The sequence below is a fragment of the Heloderma suspectum genome, chromosome 2 (genome assembly GCF_057233095.1).
Source record: "Heloderma suspectum isolate Gila_16-S chromosome 2, 16-S_ref, whole genome shotgun sequence".
NCBI lineage: Eukaryota > Metazoa > Chordata > Lepidosauria > Squamata > Helodermatidae > Heloderma > Heloderma suspectum.
In genome coordinates this window covers 245,260,983-245,281,480 of record NC_139459.1, presented here as the reverse complement: position 1 = coordinate 245,281,480, position 20,498 = coordinate 245,260,983, and the positions used below count along the sequence as shown (strand labels likewise).

Genomic DNA, 20,498 nt, shown 5'->3' with positions numbered 1-20,498 from the left:
GTGCTTGCTGATGTAAAATCTGCTGGGGCTGTTAACATTTTTACTTTTCTCTCAAAAAGCACAGCTTAATGTGATCCTGTTATTTTATGACAGACACACGTATGGATGCCAGGCATGTTAATTGGCAGAAAGCAATGTCTTTAGCTTTAAGAGGGGCGCCTTCCCTTTCCAGGAGGGGCATTGCCACCAAATGGCAGGGAAAGGGCACATCTCACCATAGCTCTCTTTCAACTACTGCTGGCTGTGGGTAGAAATCCTAGCTCTTGTGACTTAACTCTTAGGAGCCATATCATCACTTCTGTACTTATGTCTTGCCTTTGCTTGCTGGCTTCTGCTCATCCTTTAGCTGGCCACCATCCTTTTTGGTTTATGGATCTGGAGTTACTGGCGTATTCTACTTCTCTACTCATTCAGCTCTCTGTCAGAGTTTTTAAAGTTCCACCTGTATCTTCCTGGAAGAGGAGGGAATTGCTGGGACTTGCAGGATGTAGTCCCTACACAGACTGTGACCTACATTCAGAATTGGTAGGCTTCACACTGTCAGTCTATAGGCTGGTTTGCACATCATGATAAGCCAGCCTGAAATTAAGCCATGGTGGGTTGGTTGTTTGCTCACTAACCTGCATTACTCCTGGCACTCTGCAACTTGCCGTGGATTAGTTCCCCCTTAGTTCTCCCACCCGCTCCCAGCATGTATCCCATGGGCCTTTGCAGCACAACTTCAGCAGCCTACTCTGCTAATGAGTGCATTTGCTCTCATTAGCAGAGTAGAGGGGTTTTTGTAGAATGTTTTTCCACTTTGGGGGAGATTTGTGTGAATTTAACATTTTTTAAATAAACTTTTGGGGAGCTTTGCATAAATCTGTTAAAGCACAGTAGCTACTCCACTTTATTTCTTTATTATTTATTTCTTTATTACATTTATATCCCACCTTTTTTCCTCTTTCAGGAACCCAAGGCAATGTACATAATCCTTCCATTTTAGCCTCACAACAACAACCCTGTGAGGTAGGTTGGGCTGAGAGTCTGTGACTGGCCCAAAGTCACCCAGTGAGCTTCCATGGTCAAGTGCAGACTAGAACCTGGATCTCCTGGCTCTCAGTCCAACACACTCGCCACTACACCACACTTTAGCACAGTATCCACTTGCTGTTTTAAAGAACCCATACTGAAGTGACCCTGCCAGGTTCAGATGTCACAACAAGCCACCCTAAACAACCATACTACAAGCCATGGGTTCCCAGGGTGGCTTGTTTGCAAAAAACAACCCACAATGGAAAAGCTGCACTGGGTTCGGAAGTCATGATAAGCCACCCCGCACCCGCTCGTGGTAACAGCCCACTGTGGCTCAGCGTGACATGATGCAAACCAGGTATATGGCTGCTTTTGCAATTACCCTCAGAGGATCCCTATGAATGCAGCTGTTGATGTGATGATATGACCTCTCCATGCACTATTGTATCTTGGTGGTACCATCCTCCACGATTATTGGGTTAATAACATGGAGACATTACTAATAGGTTTTATCTGAAGCACAACTTTGTCTTTCATGGAGTTGAAGAGAGAAATTATTCATGGCCTTGCAATTAAGGAACTAAAGAATATATCACCATATTCTTCATACCTTTGTTCAGCCTGCTTTTCGATATCCTTTGCACCATCTATCCCTTGCCTCTGCCAAGGATGAATCCTGACAGCTGGATGTTACTGACTTGGGCCATAATGTGGACAGTTAGAAGATTATTCCCTTTTAATCATGATCAAGAAGAAATTAAGACCTGAAGAAAGCAACAGATGTATAAGTATCAGGACTGACTACAATGGAATAGAAATATTTTGTGGAAATAAGAGTAAAATGAACAATATGGTATGAATACTTTCGAGTTAGAACATACCTGTATCCATTTTAAAGAAAAGATCACGTTTGGAACTGCAAGAGCTATGAAGAAACTGGCTTTCAGTAATAAGCAAAATACTTGGACAAAAATATTTAACATTCTGTTAGAATATTGATGTACATTAGAACAAATTAAAGGATACACATCGTAAAGTGGGCTCAAGATATGGGAAAAATATATCTCTGGATGTCTAGGAAGAAGTTGTGGGAAACTGGAGATGATTTTTAAAAAACTAAATATAGATATTAGAGAGAGCTGTTTTGAGATGTTAGCCAGATGTTACAGTACTCCTTATCTCTGAAAGGAAATACACAGAAATTGCAGTCAAAATTTCTGGAAATGTCAAAAACAGAAGGTTGATTCCATACAGTCAGGGCCAGAAATATTGAAACAAGGATAACTGTTTTGGCAGTTGGCCTCTGTACACCACCACACTGAAGTTGGAAGGAAACACACCCAGATGGGAGCGAAGTCAGGACTTTCAGCTGTAATTCAAGGGGTTTGACAAAAGTGAGGCACTGACCATTCAGGAAGTACAGCCAGTGACATACACCCCCCGCCCATCATTGGTGGCTCATAAGTAATGGAACAAACCAACATCATTTCAAATTTAAGGATCACCTTTAATACCTGGATGAAAATCCTTTGCAGTCAATGACTGCCTGAAGTCTGGAACCCATGCACATGACCAAATGCTGAGTTTCCTCCCTCAAGATGCTCTGCCAGGCCTTGACTGCAGCTGCCTTCAGCTGCTGCTTGTTTGTGGGTCTTTCTGCCTTCAGTCTTGTCTTCAGTAAGTGAAAATCTTGCTCTATTGGGTGGAGATCAGGTGACTGACTTGGCCATTGCAGAACATCCCACTTCTTTCCCTTGGGAAACTCTTGGGTAGCTTTTGCTGTATGTTTTGGGTCATGATCCATCTGCAATATAAAGTGGCATCCTATCAGTTGGGCAGCATTCGGCGAATCTGAGCAGAAAGTATAGCCCTATACACTTCAGAATTCATCCTGCTGCTTTGATCAGCAGTCAGGTCATCAATAAACACCAGTGACCTGGTTCCATTGGCAGCCATACATGCCTATGCCATAACACTGCCTCCACCATGTTTGACAGATGATGTGGTATGCTTTGGATCATGAGCTGTTCCTTTCCTTCTCCATACCTTTCTCTTCCCATCATTCTGGTACAAGTTACTCTTGGTTTCATTAGTCCAAAGAATCTTATTCCAAAACTGGGCAGGCTTTTTTAGGTGTTTGCTGGCAAAGGCTAATCTGGCCTGTCTGTTCTTGAGAGTTACCAGCGGTTTGCACCTTGTTGTGAAGCCTCTGTATTTACATTCATAAAGCCGTCTCTTGACTGTAGATGTTGACAATGACATGCCTACCTCCTCAAGAGCATTCTTGACCTGGCTAGATGTTGTGAAAAGGTTCCTCTTCACCATGACCAGAATTCTGCAGTCATCCCCTTTAGTTGTCTTCCGTGGTCTTCCAGGCCTTTTGCTGTTGCTGAGCTTGCCAGTTAATTCCTTCTTTTTTAGGATGTTCCAAACTGTTGTGTTGGCCACTCCCACTGTTTTTGCTATCTCTCTGATGGGTTTATTTTGTTTCCTCAGCCTAATGATGGCCTCCTTCACTCGCATGGACATCTCTTTGGACCTCATGTTGGGAGTTCCAGTGAACAGCTACCAAATGCCAATGTAACGCTCAGAACCACCTCCAGGCCTTTTCTCTGCTTGATTGGTCATGGGGTACCCAGGAAACAGGCCACACCTGGCCATGCAGCTGCTTGTCAGCCATTCGTTCCATTACTTATGAGCCACCAACGATGGGGGTGTGTGTATGCCACTGGCTGTCCTTCCTGAATGGTTAGTGCCCCACCTTTGTCATACCCCTTGAATTACAGCTGAAAGTCCTGTACAGACTTTGGTGTACAGAGGCCAACTGCCAAAACAGTTATCCTTGTTCCAATATTTCTGGCCCTGACTGTATACCCCCCACCCCCCTGCAAACCTAAGGTGGAATGTCCTTTGGTGAACAGTTATTGGGGGAAAGTAAAAACTATAATAGGACAAATCAAGGATATAATATGCAACTTGATTCTGCTCTTGTGGAAATGGCCATAAAGAGCATTACTCTAGATCAGCCTTCTCCAACCTAACATCCTCCAGAGGTGTTGAAGCGCAACTCTCAATGCCTATGCTGGCTGAGAATGATGGGAGTTGCACTCCAACACCTCCGGGGGGCACCAGGTTGTGGGAGGCTACTTTGGATGTTTGCGCCAAACATGTAGTCAAATGCTGGCAGCCAGAGGAATGCTGACCTTCCTCCTCAACTGTTATGGTTATGGACACCTTCTGGACACCAACTGTTACGTTATGGACACCTTCAGGACACATGCCCCTTTTTAGAGGAAGACTTCATAGACAGGTCTTGGAGAGTTGCTCTGCATCCCGCAAAACACTATATAAGGTGGAACTCCTATTCTTCACAAGGAATGGGCATATGGCTTCCCACCAGAATGGATTAGACTGGGTAAAGATCTGTCTTTGCTTTCCCATGCTTTGGATGCATATTCTTCATGGCTGTGTATGGCTGCCAGCTCTCTTTTCATTGTCAACACCCCAGCAGAGAAGAGTCTGGCACGTGTTAAAGCTATAGGCACACTTTCTAGTATTGTACATTTAGGATGCGATCCTATGCATGTTTAGACAGAAAAAAGACCTACAATGCCCAGTGTTCCCCAGCCAACATGGCTGGCAAGGAAATGCTGGGACTGGTAGGATTTTTTCTGTCTAAACATGCATAGGATAGCATCCGTAGTGATCTAAGACACTCCTAGATATGATTTATGTGGACCACATGTAAAAAACAATCATCAGCAGTAAGCAACTTATCTCTTGGCAGATTTCCAGCATGGAAAGCTACTTTTAATTATCTGTTTTTTTCCTTATCTGTTTTTTCCTATCTACCAATAAGTACTAAGTTGTGCTTAGTGTTGAATATGGTGCAGTGCCTTTTATTCCTACCAGCATGTGACCACCTGTGCCGAACTTTCAGCTCACGTAGCATAAATACCAGCAGGAGAGGAAATCTCTGTCAGAGGAAAGCTTCATTAGAATGTTCCTCAGAATCTTGCTTTCCTGTGGTTCAAATAACGACAGCTGCCTTCCAGTTTACCAAATATTTACATTTTTAATGCTAAACAGCCTACCCCAGAGGTGGGCTATATGGAGCCCTTCAGCTTTTGCTTCAGTTTTTCTGCAGAGCCATTCACACTGATGATATTGTGTGCACAGTAATGATGACAGGAGCCAGGAGCCAAAGAAGTGTAAAGCTACTTCTGAATGCAAAGGGAGGATTTGGACTTGAGTTTCTCAAACAGCACCCCTGCCCGATGCTTCCTAGCAAACTGCTAGAAGCCAGTGTTAAATTTGTTGCTCTCTTATGACTTTGCTGAGGTGCTCCTCTTGAATATTAGAAATTCCAAGCATCTTTAAGTCAATTGCCTACTTCTCCTTAAGGTCTGGACAGATCAGAAGCAGAGCAGGGCCATGAGGGTTGAGGCAAGCTCCACTTTTGGTTCACAAGACAATTTGGTATCTTGCTTACTGCTAGCTGAAAAGTGCCAGGGAGAACTACCAAGGTACCCTACCCTTTATTTATTTCAATATTTTTATGCCACATTTCATGGCAGAAAAGCACATACAAACAATTAAAAATATAAAACACACACATGAAACACTAAAAGAGCAGCATAAAGCAACTCTGCTAGCAGTCTGCTAGCAGCCAGACTAATAATTCACAGGAGAAGAAGAAATAATAAACAGTGGCAGTTTAAAACTCTAACTGGACATTTTATTTATTTATTTAAAACATTTTTAGGCTGCCTTTAAAAGTAGAATCCTCTTAAGATGGTTAAGACATCCTTAATTTCAGCAAAAGAAACATTTAAGGCCCATTTTTAAAAACAGCTAAAAAGGGGCTGAATATACATCCTGTGGGAGGGAGTTCCACAAAGAAGGGGCCAGTACTGAAAAGGCCCTGTCTGTTGTGCCTGCCACTCTGAACCTAATGGTGGGCCTTTGAGCAGGGCCTCTCCAGATGATTTTAGGGCCTGGGTAGGTTCATATCAACTCTAAAATATATTTAGTTAGAATTCAGTTTGCTTAGTATTGCGGCTAAAACTTTCAGCCCTGTACTATTGAGATCAATGAGTCTCTGTGTGTACAATATCACATTTAAAGGGAAGTAGATAATTCCGCGGTTCAGAGAAAAATGTGGAAGTGGGTTATTGAAGGCTTCCTTCTCACTATAAAGTGTTGCGATAATTTCCATCCACTATTTTTGTGTTCCTGTCAAATAAGAAAACATTTATCTGACCATGGAAATGTGGAAAGATAGTAATTATTCCCCCACCCACATTTATGGGCTTATTAGAAAACCACTGAAAAATAATGGAGAATGTGCTTAAAAGGAAAAGGGCTATCCTGTGTTTGAAGGATAGTAGAAGGGGCACAAAAGATCAGTTATGCTTAAAGTAATTGTGGCTTGTGAAACTTGGGCCCTATCTATGCGGAGACACTTTCTGAGGTGATTCAGTTTAAAACCGGATTTTCATCATTTTGGATTTGTTTGCCCTGTGGCACACATTGCCAGCTAATGTGGTGTATACCTAGGGAAAAACTGCTGTCGCTGGGCAAATGTCAGCAGGAGAAACCATATTATTTTGTGCATACATGGGGAGAGTCCCACGACTGAACGACATGTCATCAACCAGTCTCCAGCAAAGGAAAGAATCAGGAAGACAGGGGGAGGGGGAGTAAGTGCAATTGAAGACAGTGTGATTTACTTCTGAGCAGATGTGCCTTACGGAGACTATCCATGCCAAACAAAATTTAAAGTCATCCCAAAAGCAATTTCCAATTCCACACCCCTCTCTCCATGTTGAGTACGTGTAGTTGAAGACTATATGGTTTACTTCTGAGTAGATGCAAAAACCTGATCTTGGTCAGCAGAGGGTAGACTCAATAAGGAAGGGGTTAACTTCTTTCATCTGATGGGTCCACCCTTTGCTGAAAGAAAACCTTTTTTTAATCCCCCCCACCTCTGTAGCTGTGAAAGGGTGGAGCCTGCAGAGGTGAGGGGGGGAAGATTCACCTCAAGTGAAGGGTGGACCCTATGGAGGAGAGGCCACTTTCCCTTGACCAAGATCAGGTTCTAAGAAGGTTCCATATCCACCCCTTCACAGCTTCATGTAATGGAGGCTGCAGATTCAGCGAGCAAGAGCCGTAGCGTTTCTGGAAAAGTACTTAATCCTCGATCTCCTTGAGATGCGGGGTGGGGTGGAATCACTTTAGTGGAGTCATAGGAACTCTTGGGAAATGGTGGACACAAGCTGCAAAGGGGTGGATATAAAACATTTGTAGATGTAGAGGAGATGAGGAGCACAGACTGAAGCCAGGAAAAATAATTTTAAAAAAAGAACAGCTCACATATGGTGACACAGCATCAAAACATCACAGTGTCAGGGCACAGACACACCACTAGCCATGCCCACTAATGCACATTTACTCAGGGATATGGGGCACATTCGAATGAAACCATGCAGAAGCCGCATTGAAGGGAAAATCTGTCACAAAACATCTTTGTGAAAATGAGGTTTTTATGGCGTGAAAACCTGGAATTGATGCCGATTGGGGGTTACATATTGTGTCATGCCCACGTGTGAGGTGTAGTGGCACTGTAGTAAATCTCCCATGTAGATCCAGCCTTGGTACAAGTATCTGGCAAAGTTTCTCCATTTGTAAAACTAAAGCGATAATGTTCTCTCCATGCTGTTTGGTTCTTTGTGCCCTGGGATAAAATACCATTACAGAACAACATTTTAAAGATGCTTTGATATGAATGGTTTGAAAGAGGTTTCATTCTGTCTATTCCCATTATTCAGAATAATTTCATTTTCTTTCCTCTTCCAGGTACTATGCTATCTGTTGCCAGCCACTGGTTTATAGGAATAAGATGACTCCACTGCGAATTGCTCTGATGCTGGGAGGATGTTGGGTAATCCCAATGTTTATTTCTTTTCTCCCTATAATGCAAGGCTGGAATAGCATTGGCATCATGGACTTGGTGAGTAGATCCCAGTTGTCTGATGTGAGGTAAATTCCATATCAACATTTAAAAATGTATTTTATATTGCCCAAAGTACCTTTTCTCTTTGAATAATGGTAATTTCACTTTGGAAATTTGAAAAAGAAGTTACAAATAAATATTTAAAATTACTTCCAGACCATTTATATGAGGTAGGGCTTTGGATAGGAGCAAATGCTCCTTTCTTGTTCTCCTTGACCTCTGCAGCTTTTGATACCATTGACCACGGTATCCTCCTGGACTGCCTGGAGGGGTTGGGCATTGGAGACACCGTATTACGGTGGTTCTGGTCCTTCCTTTCCGGCAGGTACTAGAGGGTAGCACTGGGAGAGGAGGTGTCAGACCCGTGGCCGCTCACTTGTGGGGTGCCACAGGGTTCCATCCTCTCCCCGATGCTATTTAACATCTATGTGAAGCCACTGGGGGCTATCATCAGGATGTTTGGGGTGTGGTGTCATCAATATTAAGATGATACGCAACTCTCCCTCTTGTTTAAATCTTCACCAAGGTTGACTGTAGAATCCCTGTCCAAATGTCTTGAGACGGTGAGTGGCTGGATGGGGAGGAATAAGCTGAAGCTGAACCCTGACAGGACCAAGGTACTTTTGGTGGGAGACGAGAGGAGGTTGGGGGATGTTGACCTGGTGTTGAATGGGGTACAGTTACCCTTTAAAGACCAGGCCCGCAGCCTGGGGATCATTTTAGACTCCCAGCTGTCCATGGAGGCTCAGGCGTCAGCTGTGAGCCGGACAGCGCTGTACCAACTCCATCTGATATGGCGGCTGTGCCCTTACCTTCCCAACCATCTGCTTCCATCAGTAGTACATGCCCTGGTCTCCTCTTGTCTAGACTACTGTAATGTGCTGTACATGGGGTTACCCTTGAAGACGGTTCGGAAGCTGCAGCCGGTACAGAACGCAGCAGTTCGCCTGATTAAAGGCAGCCGCCAGCGTGATCACATCATTCCAGTGCTGAAGGAGTTGCACTGGTTACCAGTTGTTTTCCAGGCCAAATGCAAGGTGTTGTTTTTGACCTTTAAAACCCTATATGGTTCCGGCCCAGCCTATCTCAAGGAGCACCTCCAGCAACACCAGACAGGCCACTTAACAAGATCAGCCTCGGATGGCCTTCTCTCTTTCCCATCAGTCAGGACAGCTAGACTGGTGAGGACGAGGGAGAGGGCCTTCTCTGTTGTGGCTCCCACTCTGTGGAAATTCCCTCCCTAGGGAACTCCGCCATGCCCCCTCTTTAATGAGCTTCCACCATGCATTAAAAACATGGTTGTTCAGGCAGGCATTTGGGGTGGGTTAGGGTATTTTTAGAAATATGATGTTTTAAAGTAGAATTTTATTGTTTAAAATTGTATTGCTGTACATTGCCCAGAGTGACCAGGTGACTGGCCAGATGGGCAATTAAGAAATTCAATCAATCAATCAGTCAATCAATCAATCAATCAATCAATATTACCATTCTTGGGGGCAGAAAGGCAATTTCCTTCCATTTCGTAGTGTTGTCTAGGAATGAATCACCTTCTCTTGTAAAATCTGAACCATCTGCCATTTGCTTTTACCAAAATGACTCTTTGCCCTACAGTTAAAAGCTTTGTTCTTTTCCATTTGTGGCTCACTGTGATTTGGATGATTGTTAGAGGCATGATTCCTATTTGCTACTAGAGTTTACAGAGTTGGCTCTAGAGATGACCTCATATCCTGTGGCTCTATGAAAACATTACTATTCTGAATTCAAGGACAATGGAAGACTACTCACAGAATCCTAGAACTGGAAGTGTTTATAAGGTTTTATATTCAGTCCCTTGCACTGAGTCATTTCAAGGTGATTGATCTTCACTTCATTTGTAAGGATAGAGCTGCTTCCACATTGGGTTGTGATTTGTTTCATAGTATGCAGATTTAGGCCTATTTATGGTTGTTGTTTTTTACTTCCAGAATGCCCCTTCTTAACCCTACTCCTTAAAATTACAGTAGCCACAGTTTCCAGGATTGTTTTTTTTTTTAAGTATTTCTGCTAGTAGAGACCTTAAACAACCCTGGTGTTTTTCACCTCTCGTACACATCTGTAGACCTACATACCTGCAAACCTACAGCCCACTAAATAGCCCATAGAGCAAATTACCAAGTCTACCTCTCTCCATGGTACTGAAGGAGTCTTCCTTTTTGGTAGGCTCATTATTACATAATGTCAACCACAGAACCTTACCGGGCACCTTTAGTTTCAGGAGTTGATGCTTCATTTTATTCTTAATGGCCTGTTTACTCAGGCAGCTGCATACCATTTGCCTTTTAATCCAGAAGCATTTTAGCATGATGTGAGACATAAAAATGGATGTTCTGGACCATTAGAAAGTAGAAGAAATATTTAAGTAAATAGTGACAACAATGTTTTGTATGCTGACATCTTGGTCAAACAAAATCCAAAGTCTTTGGAGAAGACATTAATGCTTACATACTCACTATGGAAATCTGCTGTAATCTGTCAGGGGTACTGAGTGATTGACAAAGCACAGTGGAATCGAGACTGCCTCCCAGAACACTTTAGCTAACATGTTGTTAAAGAATAGTTTCTGCGTCTATTATTTCTTTCCTTCCATTGACTTCATTTCCTTCTAGTGAAAAAATTCTTTTTAGTTCTGTGCATTGACAGTACACCACCCCTCATAATAACAGATCTTTAAATTGATCTTTCCTGCCTGCTACTCAGTTTTCTGTCAAGATAGCGGGAGGAACAGTGATAACTCTTTCCATGAGACTCAGTTCTGGTTTTTTGCACATACTGCTTTCCATTCATGCACCATTAGATTTATCACCATGCAACTACTACAGTTGTCAAGAATGAGCAGATTTTTAAAATCATCTTGCCTGTCACAATCAGTGCTACAGAGAGAATGATGGGCAAGCAGAGGAATGTTCTACACAGTCAACCACTGACAACTATTACAATAGGGTTAGTACCACATTTCTGCAAAACTTCACTGATGCAATTACATTTTTCTTAGCCATCTATCAATATTTCACTTCCCTTCTTTCCTCTACTACTGTCTTTCTATATCTATACATACACACATACATACGCATTCATGTGTGCATGCACACACACACTCACTGGAGCATCTGCAGTAGGCTCATAAGCCAGCAACACCAAACAAATTTCTACATGGTGCAATTGCCAACCCAGAAACCAATTACATTTTAAGTTGGCCCCCATCCCAATATTTAAATAAACCTCTTTCTTTTTGTAGCAGTTCAACAGATGCACACAGATAAAATATTCAAAAGAGATAATTGAAATGGAAGAACAAAGACTGGATAGGAAAAAAATCATAGTTATGAAAGAAACATGGGATTACTGGGAAATAAAAACCAGGAACAAAGGTTGGTGGAGAAAGTTCCAAACCACTGTGATGCTAACTTTCATTCTACAGGTGGACAAATGAAGCTGAGAGAGAGAGAGATTTAAGTAGCAGAGACGCTATAATATGCCCCTACCTTTCTTTTCTCTTTTGTTCATCTCCTCAGATAGAGAAAAGGCAGTTCAACAATGTGTCCAATGCAACGTACTGCATATTTATGGTCAACAAGCCCTATGCCATCACCTGCTCCGTGGTGGCTTTCTACATTCCCTTTCTGCTAATGGTGCTAGCCTACTACCGGATATACATTACAGCCAGGGAGCATGCTCACCAGATACGAAGTCTACAGCGTGCAGGGGCGCCAACGGAAGGGAGGCCGCACCATCCTGATCAGCACAGCACACATCGTATGAAGACTGAGACTAAAGCAGCCAAGACCCTCTGTATCATCATGGGGTGTTTCTGCTTATGCTGGGCACCCTTCTTTATCACAAATGTAATAGACCCATTCATAGGTTATGCAGTTCCTGGAGAGCTATGGACTGCTTTTTTGTGGCTAGGATATATCAATTCAGGACTGAATCCCTTCCTTTATGCATTCTTGAACAAGTCTTTCAGACGTGCCTTCCTCATCATCCTGTGTTGTGGTGATGAACGATACCGAAGGCCTTCCATCTTGGGGCCAACTGTCCCCTGTTCCACTACTACTATAAATGGATCAACTCATGTGCTAAGGTGAGTGATTGTTCAAAACTGCACCAGGTTTGATGAGGGCAGAAGGAAGGACAATTCCATTTTATCCGTTATTGGGGGGATGTTTTGTGGTGTGATCTCAAGCTATAAGGGCTAGGATTTCGGTAAGGAGAGCTAGCATATGCATATTTCAACAGATTAATGGTGGCACCTCCTAATTATTAACTGGAAGAAGCTGCTGCATAGTTAAGGCCATGCAGTGTGTCTTGAGTTCAGTTCCAAAAATTCTGTTTCTAACATGAATACCTAAACATGTTTTCAGAGGGAAAGAGACTTGACCGTTGTTTTCTATTAGACCATAGTACCAATTCTAAGTTGAAATTGTTTATTTTTCCTTAGAATTTTTTTTAAAAACTTGTGTTTCTACCCTTATTATCCTTATCTTTAATTTGGCAGAGGGTCTATAAAGGACTTATTACCCTGTTCTCATATGAGGCAGGCTGTGCTGAAATTATTGGCATGTATAGTCGTGTTTACATTAACAAAATCACCCTGTGTTAAGTAAGAACGTGGCCTCAGATAAGGGAAGGGCCTTGTTAGTGTTGCACTGTAATGCCAGTATGGCTACAAGTATGACAGAAGTATCCTAATTTCCATTTATTTATTTATTATATTTTTATTCTGCCCAATAACAAAACATTCTCTGGGCAGATTACATGATAAAATAATAAAAATAAAAACAGCCACAATAAAAACAGCAACAACAATCAGGACAGGAAATAGGGCAGCCAACCCTGGTGCTTTCCACACATGTTGGCCACTAGCTGGGAATAATGGGAGTTGTAGTCCAACACAATTAGAGGGAACCAGATTGGGGAGGCTGAAATACAGTATCAAATATATAAAAAACAGCCATTGCTGCAGTCTGTGGGCAAATGTAAACTTCGAAATTGAGAATCTAAAGCGTCTGGGAGAGAATGCGTGTCTCCCTCTGGCACTGAAAAGATAACAGTGTGGGCACCAGGTGAGCTTCCTTGGGGAGGACATTTCATAAGTGGAGTGTTACAACTGAAAAAACCCTCTTGAAGCTACCTGCCCAGAGGAGAATCGCTGGAGATTACCTAAGGGTCTAGGCTGGTACCTATAAGGAGAAATGTTCCCTTAGGTACTCTGGCCCCAAGCCATTTAGGGATTGAAAAGGTAACACTAATACTTTGAATTGGCTTGGAAAGGGACTGGAAGCCAGTGCAACTGACAAAGCACTCGCATCACATGATCACATCAACCAGTCCCCCTTAGTAGCCTAGTAACTCTGCTTTGAACTAATGCAAGTTTCCAAACCATTTTGAAATGTAGCCCTATCTACAATGCATTGCAGTAATCCAACCAGACTCTCTGTCCAGACAGGGTCTCAGCTGGTATGTCAGCCTAAGCTGATAAAAGGCTCTCCTAGCCACCGAGGTCACCTATAAATGGAGTCTCATAGTGGGGTATAAGAGGAAATGGAGATGGGCAAAGCAGAACATGTGAGGAGAAAAAGGAGGATGAGACTTAAGGAAGAGGAATGCATTCACTCCATAGACAGCAGATCCCAGTGCAAAATAATATACCACATTTAGTAGAGAGAGATGTTAATTATACAGTCATAGATCCATAAAATCCAGATGAGGTATCAGACTTCAGATAACATAAAACACAACAGAAAGCGTACTACAGTGCAAAGGTTATATGGTTCAGTCTATACAACTTAAAATCATTTGAGCTTTTATCTTGATGGCCAGACTTAAAAAAGATATATCCTTCGAGTAGTATACTCATCTTCTCCCTTTGTACAAAATTACAGTAAAATACCCTTTACCACTGATACCACTGATCTACCAGATAAATGCTTTATAAATGTAAGAATCAAATCCTTCCTATAGTATTTACAATAAAGTTTAACATGATAATGACAGCCCTCATCACAACAGCGTGCATTCCATTATTTTCCAATGAAATTGGCCATCCATTAGTGCTCCTGGCAAGGAATTGTAATGCGCCAGCATGAAAACTCTTTGGAATTTAGGCAGGGTAAGAAAATTTAGATACTTGTTCAGTTGAAAAAAGTTCCAATTATCTTGTCCGAAGTATTTGGGGAGCAGGTTACATCAGAAAAGGCTTTCATTTCTTAGAAATACATATCCTTAACTCTTTGCTTAATACAAAGTTGGCTGTCCCATATCCAAAAGCACTGAAAAGTCCTACAAGTACTTGCTGATTTGAGCAGCTCCCCCCCCCCCCGCGCTTCTGTCCTGATGATCAGGAGTGGGAAGGGGGTCAGCCAGCACTTCCAGGACACAAGCAAGCACTGGCTGAGTGTAGCGACATCCCATTGTTATCTCCAGTATCTGGGGATAACAAAGGGATCCCCCTTTTTATCTCCTATTAGAGATCAGAGATAACACAGGAGTTCTTATCCCCAGGCCAGGGAGAGGGTGCCAACCCTCCATGGCCCAGAGGTTGCCTTTCCCTGCTGTACTTCCTCGTGTGTGCCATCTACACCCCTGATCCCAATAGCAACCATGAACAACAGTGGGGCTGTAATCTTGGCTGTACTAACCTGAAGAATGGGCAGCATGAAGTATCCATCTTTCGTGTAAAAAAAAATGGATTATGGCTTGAGATGTATAAGTTGCCAAGGCTACAGTCTGTACCCCATTTAGTAACATGCATCACCAGGACACACTTGACTTACGTATATTGTTAATACTAAAATTAATTCTCCTGTCAAGATTGTTTCTTGCAGTCTCAGCCTGTCAGAGGCATGATGCAGTGTGACTGTCTAGTCTCTGCATAGACCACCCTTCCCCAATCTGGTGTCCTCCAAGTGTTTAGGATGCAACTCCCAGGATTCTTGCCCATTGATCGTGGTGGCTGCAGCTGATGACAGTTGAAGTCCAAAACATCTGGAGGACACCAGGTTCGGGGAGGCTGGGCTAATATGTATATCACACTAGGATTCTCAGGGATCAGGTGAACGCTCTGGAGGAATGATTTTACAGAAATCACTTTGAAACATCGCTCCAGTGTGCATTAAGTTGGTAACTTTTCCTGCTGATGTGCTGCCGTAGGATGTATGAACACATTACTGTGTGGGCAAGCAGAGCAACCTAGTCTATTAACAGGGTAAATGGTGACTCACATTCTTTGAGGTATGGCTTTCAGAAGACTGACCATTTGAGGGGCTAGCCAAAGGTTCCATCATCCTGGAAAATCCAGGTATGTGAAATATCAAAGCAGTATTAATACAAAACTGAAATAATCTGTATGTGTTCTTTGCAGCTCATATCAGTAGTCTCAAATGCACGAGCAATGGGTATTGAACAATACAAAACATCTTTTTCTTATTTATTTAAAACATTTATATCCCATCTTTCCACCAATGACCATAAGAACCAATACATTGCCTAGAAATCCTGTAAAAGTCTCCAAACGGAACAGAAGAGTTTATCTGCCATATGCCCAAGAGAAGAGAATAGTCTTGGTGCAAAAAATAGATTAGTCAATGCTACATTAATACAGCTAAAGAAGGATATTTATAAGAGGGGTGCCACCCAAAAAGAAAAGCTTTATCCCCAATAGCCATGTGCCTAACTTCTGAAGTTGGAGGACCAGGGTCTCAAGAGATCTTAAAGGTTGGGGAGGTTCATTTAGGAGGAGGCTTTTGACTCCAAAACACCTGTTAGTATTAATTTGTGTGTGTGTGTGTGTGTGTGTGCGCATGAGGGTGATGAGTTGGAAAATACCTTTGCCTGTGACCCTATAGAGCTGCTGGCAGTCAAAGTGTACAATATTGGACTACATTCTACATCTGAAGGGGCAAACATAAGGCAGCTTCATATGTTCAGATGTGTACTGCATAGTGTGGCTGAGTTCATGTTGGAGTGATCTGATGCTGTCTCATCTGCAGCAGGTACCATTGACATAATGTACCTCGTTTGTTTCTGCTCTCTGTGGGACACTGTGGCTGGGACTGTATTGTTTAATCTGCAGAAGATTACATCACAAAGTATCCTGTTTTAGGGCAGAGGGTTGGACTTCAGGGCCTTGTGGAGCTTTCCAGCCCTACAATTCTATGATGTGTGTAGGAAGGCAATAGACAAAGTATGGGAGTTACTTACTATACCTAATGATAAGCTTATTTCTGGTTTGTGGGATTCCCATATCCCAGCCATCCTTTGTTGTCCCTTCTGTAAAGATCATTTGGGCTCACGGGCTTAAACTTTTACTGCTGCTGTGGTTAAAGCATAGAAGATTCAAGGGAACAGAGAAGATTGTGGTTCTTTGGCCTGTTTATATTAAATGAATCTTAATGCCTCAGCATTTTCTAGACTCAACTTTACAGAGAAAAGGTGCTTCATCATGCAGGCTTCCATCCATCCTCTCCCAGCTGGAGACTCTTAATGATCGAACAGAGCTGCTCAGGAATGCATGCTGTGCATATTGCTTCACCAGAAAGCAATTATGTTTTGGTTTCCTCAGCTTCCTGAACTGATGAGGAAGGTGTTTCTTAGTTCCCCATGTGATTGTAAACTTTACTTTGGGATAAAGAGTGAAAACTGGTCCTAATTGTGATCTGTAGCCCTCTTGCTTACCTAAAACTCTCCCTTGGGATGGGGTAAATTGCAAAAAAATGCCATTCATTTTAAAAATGCCATTAGACTTTGCCAACAAACAGGACTAGGAGTAGCAGCAACAGCATAGATCTCTTTCCCCTCCCCAGTGACTTTTCTGTCCTGGGTGGCAGCTGTAGTTCTAAGGTTAAAGACTCTTTACAGCTTCCAAAATGTATGGCCACTTTGACATCATGATCCCTAATCATGGTTGGGGAAAAGCACGCCAAAGTACTCTGTAAATCATGAGCCAAAGTGTGCATGTCTTTCCAGCTATCTTAATCTCTGTCCTAAAAGAAAAATGAGGTTGCTTAACTGGTTGACCAGGAGCCCCAGGCATTGTAATGTCAGGATTCCACCAAACCCAATGTTTCTAAAAATGTTACATACAGCTATGGTTTGTGTTGTGGATTGGTTTGATAGGATCACAGCAAGCCCAGAATATAGTCAGCAACTTCCTGAAACTTAGGGCGCAATCCTATGGGGATAGTTGGCCACCTCTGATTCGGAGGCGACTGACTATCCAAATACAGGGTGAGTGAAGCGCAGAGGGGATCTTCTCCTTGGTGCTCTGGATGTCCTGAATTTGTGGCTAGATGGCCAGTTTCGGCTGTCTACCTGGAGTGGCTTGGAGCAGGGGTGGGGAAGGCTGGGGCTCATAATGGCAGTTCCGCCTTCCCCACCCCTCCCTGCCTCCAGGAACTCCCCCTTTTCCCCCGCTCCATGCTGCTCTTCTGAATGCAGAGCCGGGATGAACCACGCCTCCTATGAGGCAGTGGGGGAGAGGGCAGGGAGGGGGTTTTCTGGGAACCGACCATGGAGCACTGACTCCAAGATCTGTTCCCAAAAACCGAAAAATCCTATGGCCATCTAGCTGCCATCTAGCAGCCATAGGATTGCGCCCTTAGTTTCTTTCTGGGAAAAGCTATAGGGGTGGCTGGGCTCTGCTAGGTTTTCAATGCAGACATGAAATGGAGTCCCCAAATAGGGAGGCTTACAATTAATGACTGAAATCCTGAATTCAGGATACAATAAGGGTTGGAATTACCAAGGTAACGGGAATGTTCCATTCATGTGTTAAAAGTGCCAGTTATTTCGCTGAAGCTTTGAATTTTTATTAGTGCTCACAAAATTTATTTTGCTGGTGTTCTAAGACTGCTGTGTTGCTGAGAGATGTAAAATGAAAGGTGTGTTTGATAAGAAGCAGGTACATTTCTGAATGCACTTTGAGTTCTAAGTTTATTTTTCCAGTGGGGGAAATGCACTTATTTTTTTGTCTGACAACATTAGCAGCAATATTTTCTGACAATTCCACTTTGACATTCCTCACATTCAGGATAGGACTGGGGGAAAATGAAGATAAGTGGGTTCATTCTAGTGACATGGTATGAGGCTCATCAGCAAATTCAGGCTGATAAATTTTGATGGCAATTCCTGTTGTTTGATTTTGTTTAGGGTATACTCAGGCTAGAACTTATGCTGCATTTAATTTCTGTCTCTTGTCCTGTGATCATCGTTGTTTCTCCCATATATGTGTGTGCTTCCACCTCCTGGAATTGTGGATTTGGGTTTGTTAGATTTTTTTCTTCTTCTTACTTCCATCCATACATTAATAGATTTGATTATGTGAACTGGAAAGAATGGATCCAGAAAGAGTGGTGCCTTTGAGATCGGCTCATAAAGGAGCCTAGTTTGTCTCTTAATTGTTGTATGAGAGGAGAAAAATGCATATAGATACATCAGGGCAATGGTGCAAAGCATGCTGGATATGCAATAAAGAAAAAGGCTCTGGTTGTGGAAGAGAGTTGGGCAGGTTGATTTATAAGATATATATCCAGGCCAAGGGCAGGAACATTTGTACCCCTTTAATGAGGTACAAGTTTTTTGCACAAAGAAACTAGGAAGTAGAACTCAAACAGTGACTAATGGGATGTGCTGTGCTGTGGACTGAAACGCCTCCTTGCAAAATTTGCTGTAACAGATTATAAATACATAAATTATGGGTAAACTGCTGGTATGGAGGCACCTTATTGTGTTGAATACTCATGAAAGACTTTCCAAAGGGATCAGAGGTATGTCTGTTTCTCCAGGCCTCAAATGAAGTCAGAAACTGGCCACATTCACATGAAACAATAAGCCAGAAATAATAATTAAAAAATCCTGGCTGATCATTCACTCCAGTTGCAATCCAATTGCTTCTGTTTGGTTTCTCCTACCAGCAGGATTGGTTAAACTAAACAGGAATTGAATGCTTAGAGTTACAAGCATCCTTTACAAGCTAGAATTGCACACCGGGGGCGGGGGGGGGGCGGGGGGATCTTAACAACAACGGAATGAGAAATGCATTGGAGAATTATCTGGAAGTTCATGGAATCGGCTTTGGTCCATCAGGGACACATGAAGTAAGAAAAGCTGAGTGCATCATACCTTTAAAATCTGGTTTTCACAGGTCACACAGTGCTTGAGAGGACCATACTTCTGGGTTGGGTGGGTGGGTGGGAGTAGAACTGAACGTCATCAACCAGGCAGGAGCTGCTCAACCAATGAGGCTTGTTTCCTGGCCTATATCCAGGCTCCTCTCTGCTACAACATTATTATGAATGGAGAGTAACTGATTCACAATTCTCTAGAAACAACCCAATTATCCAGTGCAGCATCTGAAGGCTGCCTATGAGAGCATCCCACCACTCCAATTTTGTCCCATTCCAGCAAACTTGTGGAGTTATTGCTCCCAACCCATTTTTCCCAATGTGTGCAGATTTTCCTGAAGAAGCCCAAATCCCCAATTATCCAGTGCAGCATCTGAAGGCTCCCCATGAGAGCTAGGGATGTACGAAAGTGACTTACCTTTCACGGATTATGTTGATTGTGTGGGGGGGAGGCGTTCTGTCCCTCCCCCCGGAATCCTGGCTGGGGGGGGAGGCGCTCCGTTCCTCCCCCTGGAATCCTCGAACGGCCGGCTGTGCTCCGCAGCAGCTCCGCGGAGCAGCTGGCCAGGCCTGGCCCGGCCCGGCCAGAGCCGTCCGCAGCTGGATTTCCGGCCGCGGAGGGCTCTGGGTAAAAAAAACACATGGGTATGCAAATGGCGGCTATGGCCGCCGCCATTTACGTTCCTTCTTTTTGGCCGTCTTAATCTACGTAAATATTTACGTAGACTATGATGGCGAAAATAAAGGGGAACGCAAATAGCGTAGCGGGCACTATTTGCGTCCCTTTTTGATTCCCCGTTTTAGCCTACGTAAATCTTTATTTTTGCCGTCATAGTCTACGTAAATATTTACGTAGATTAAGATGGTAGAAAGAAGGAACGCAAATGGCGGTGGCCGTAGCCGCCGCCATTTGCGTACGCGGTTTTTTTTAAAAAAAACCCACCCAACCATGATAGGCTATGTAAAGATTTACGTAGCCTATCACGTCTTTTTTTTTTTTTTAAACCTAGCCATGATAGGCTACGTAAATCTTTACATAGCCTATCACGTCTTTTTTTTTTTTTTTTACACAAGCCTGGAAATGGCGGCAGCAGCAGCCAGTCGGAAGACCGGCCGGAGCCGCCGCCGCCCAGAAGATCCACCCCAGGTGAGTCTCGTCCCAGGGGGGATCTGCAGGGGGGTGGCAGGCCATTCCGCCACAGAGTTCTTGGGGGCCAAATGCACTGGCATTCGGCCTCACCGAGATCTGTGGCAGAATTCTCTGACATCCCTAATGAGAGCATCCTACCACCCCAATTTCGCCTTATTCC

General features: G+C 43.2%; 1 protein-coding gene across 1 annotated transcript in view; it reads left to right on the top strand.

Annotated features, from left to right (window-relative positions):
• HTR4 (5-hydroxytryptamine receptor 4) overlaps positions 1 to 20,498 on the top strand; it is a 317,066-nt gene that overhangs the window by 212,222 nt on the left and 84,346 nt on the right. The window contains exons 5-6 of the mRNA XM_084832398.1: positions 7,873 to 8,026; positions 11,581 to 12,149. Of these exons, the coding sequence (XP_084688524.1) occupies positions 7,873 to 8,026; positions 11,581 to 12,149 (723 nt within the window). The remainder of the gene's footprint in view (positions 1 to 7,872; positions 8,027 to 11,580; positions 12,150 to 20,498) is intronic.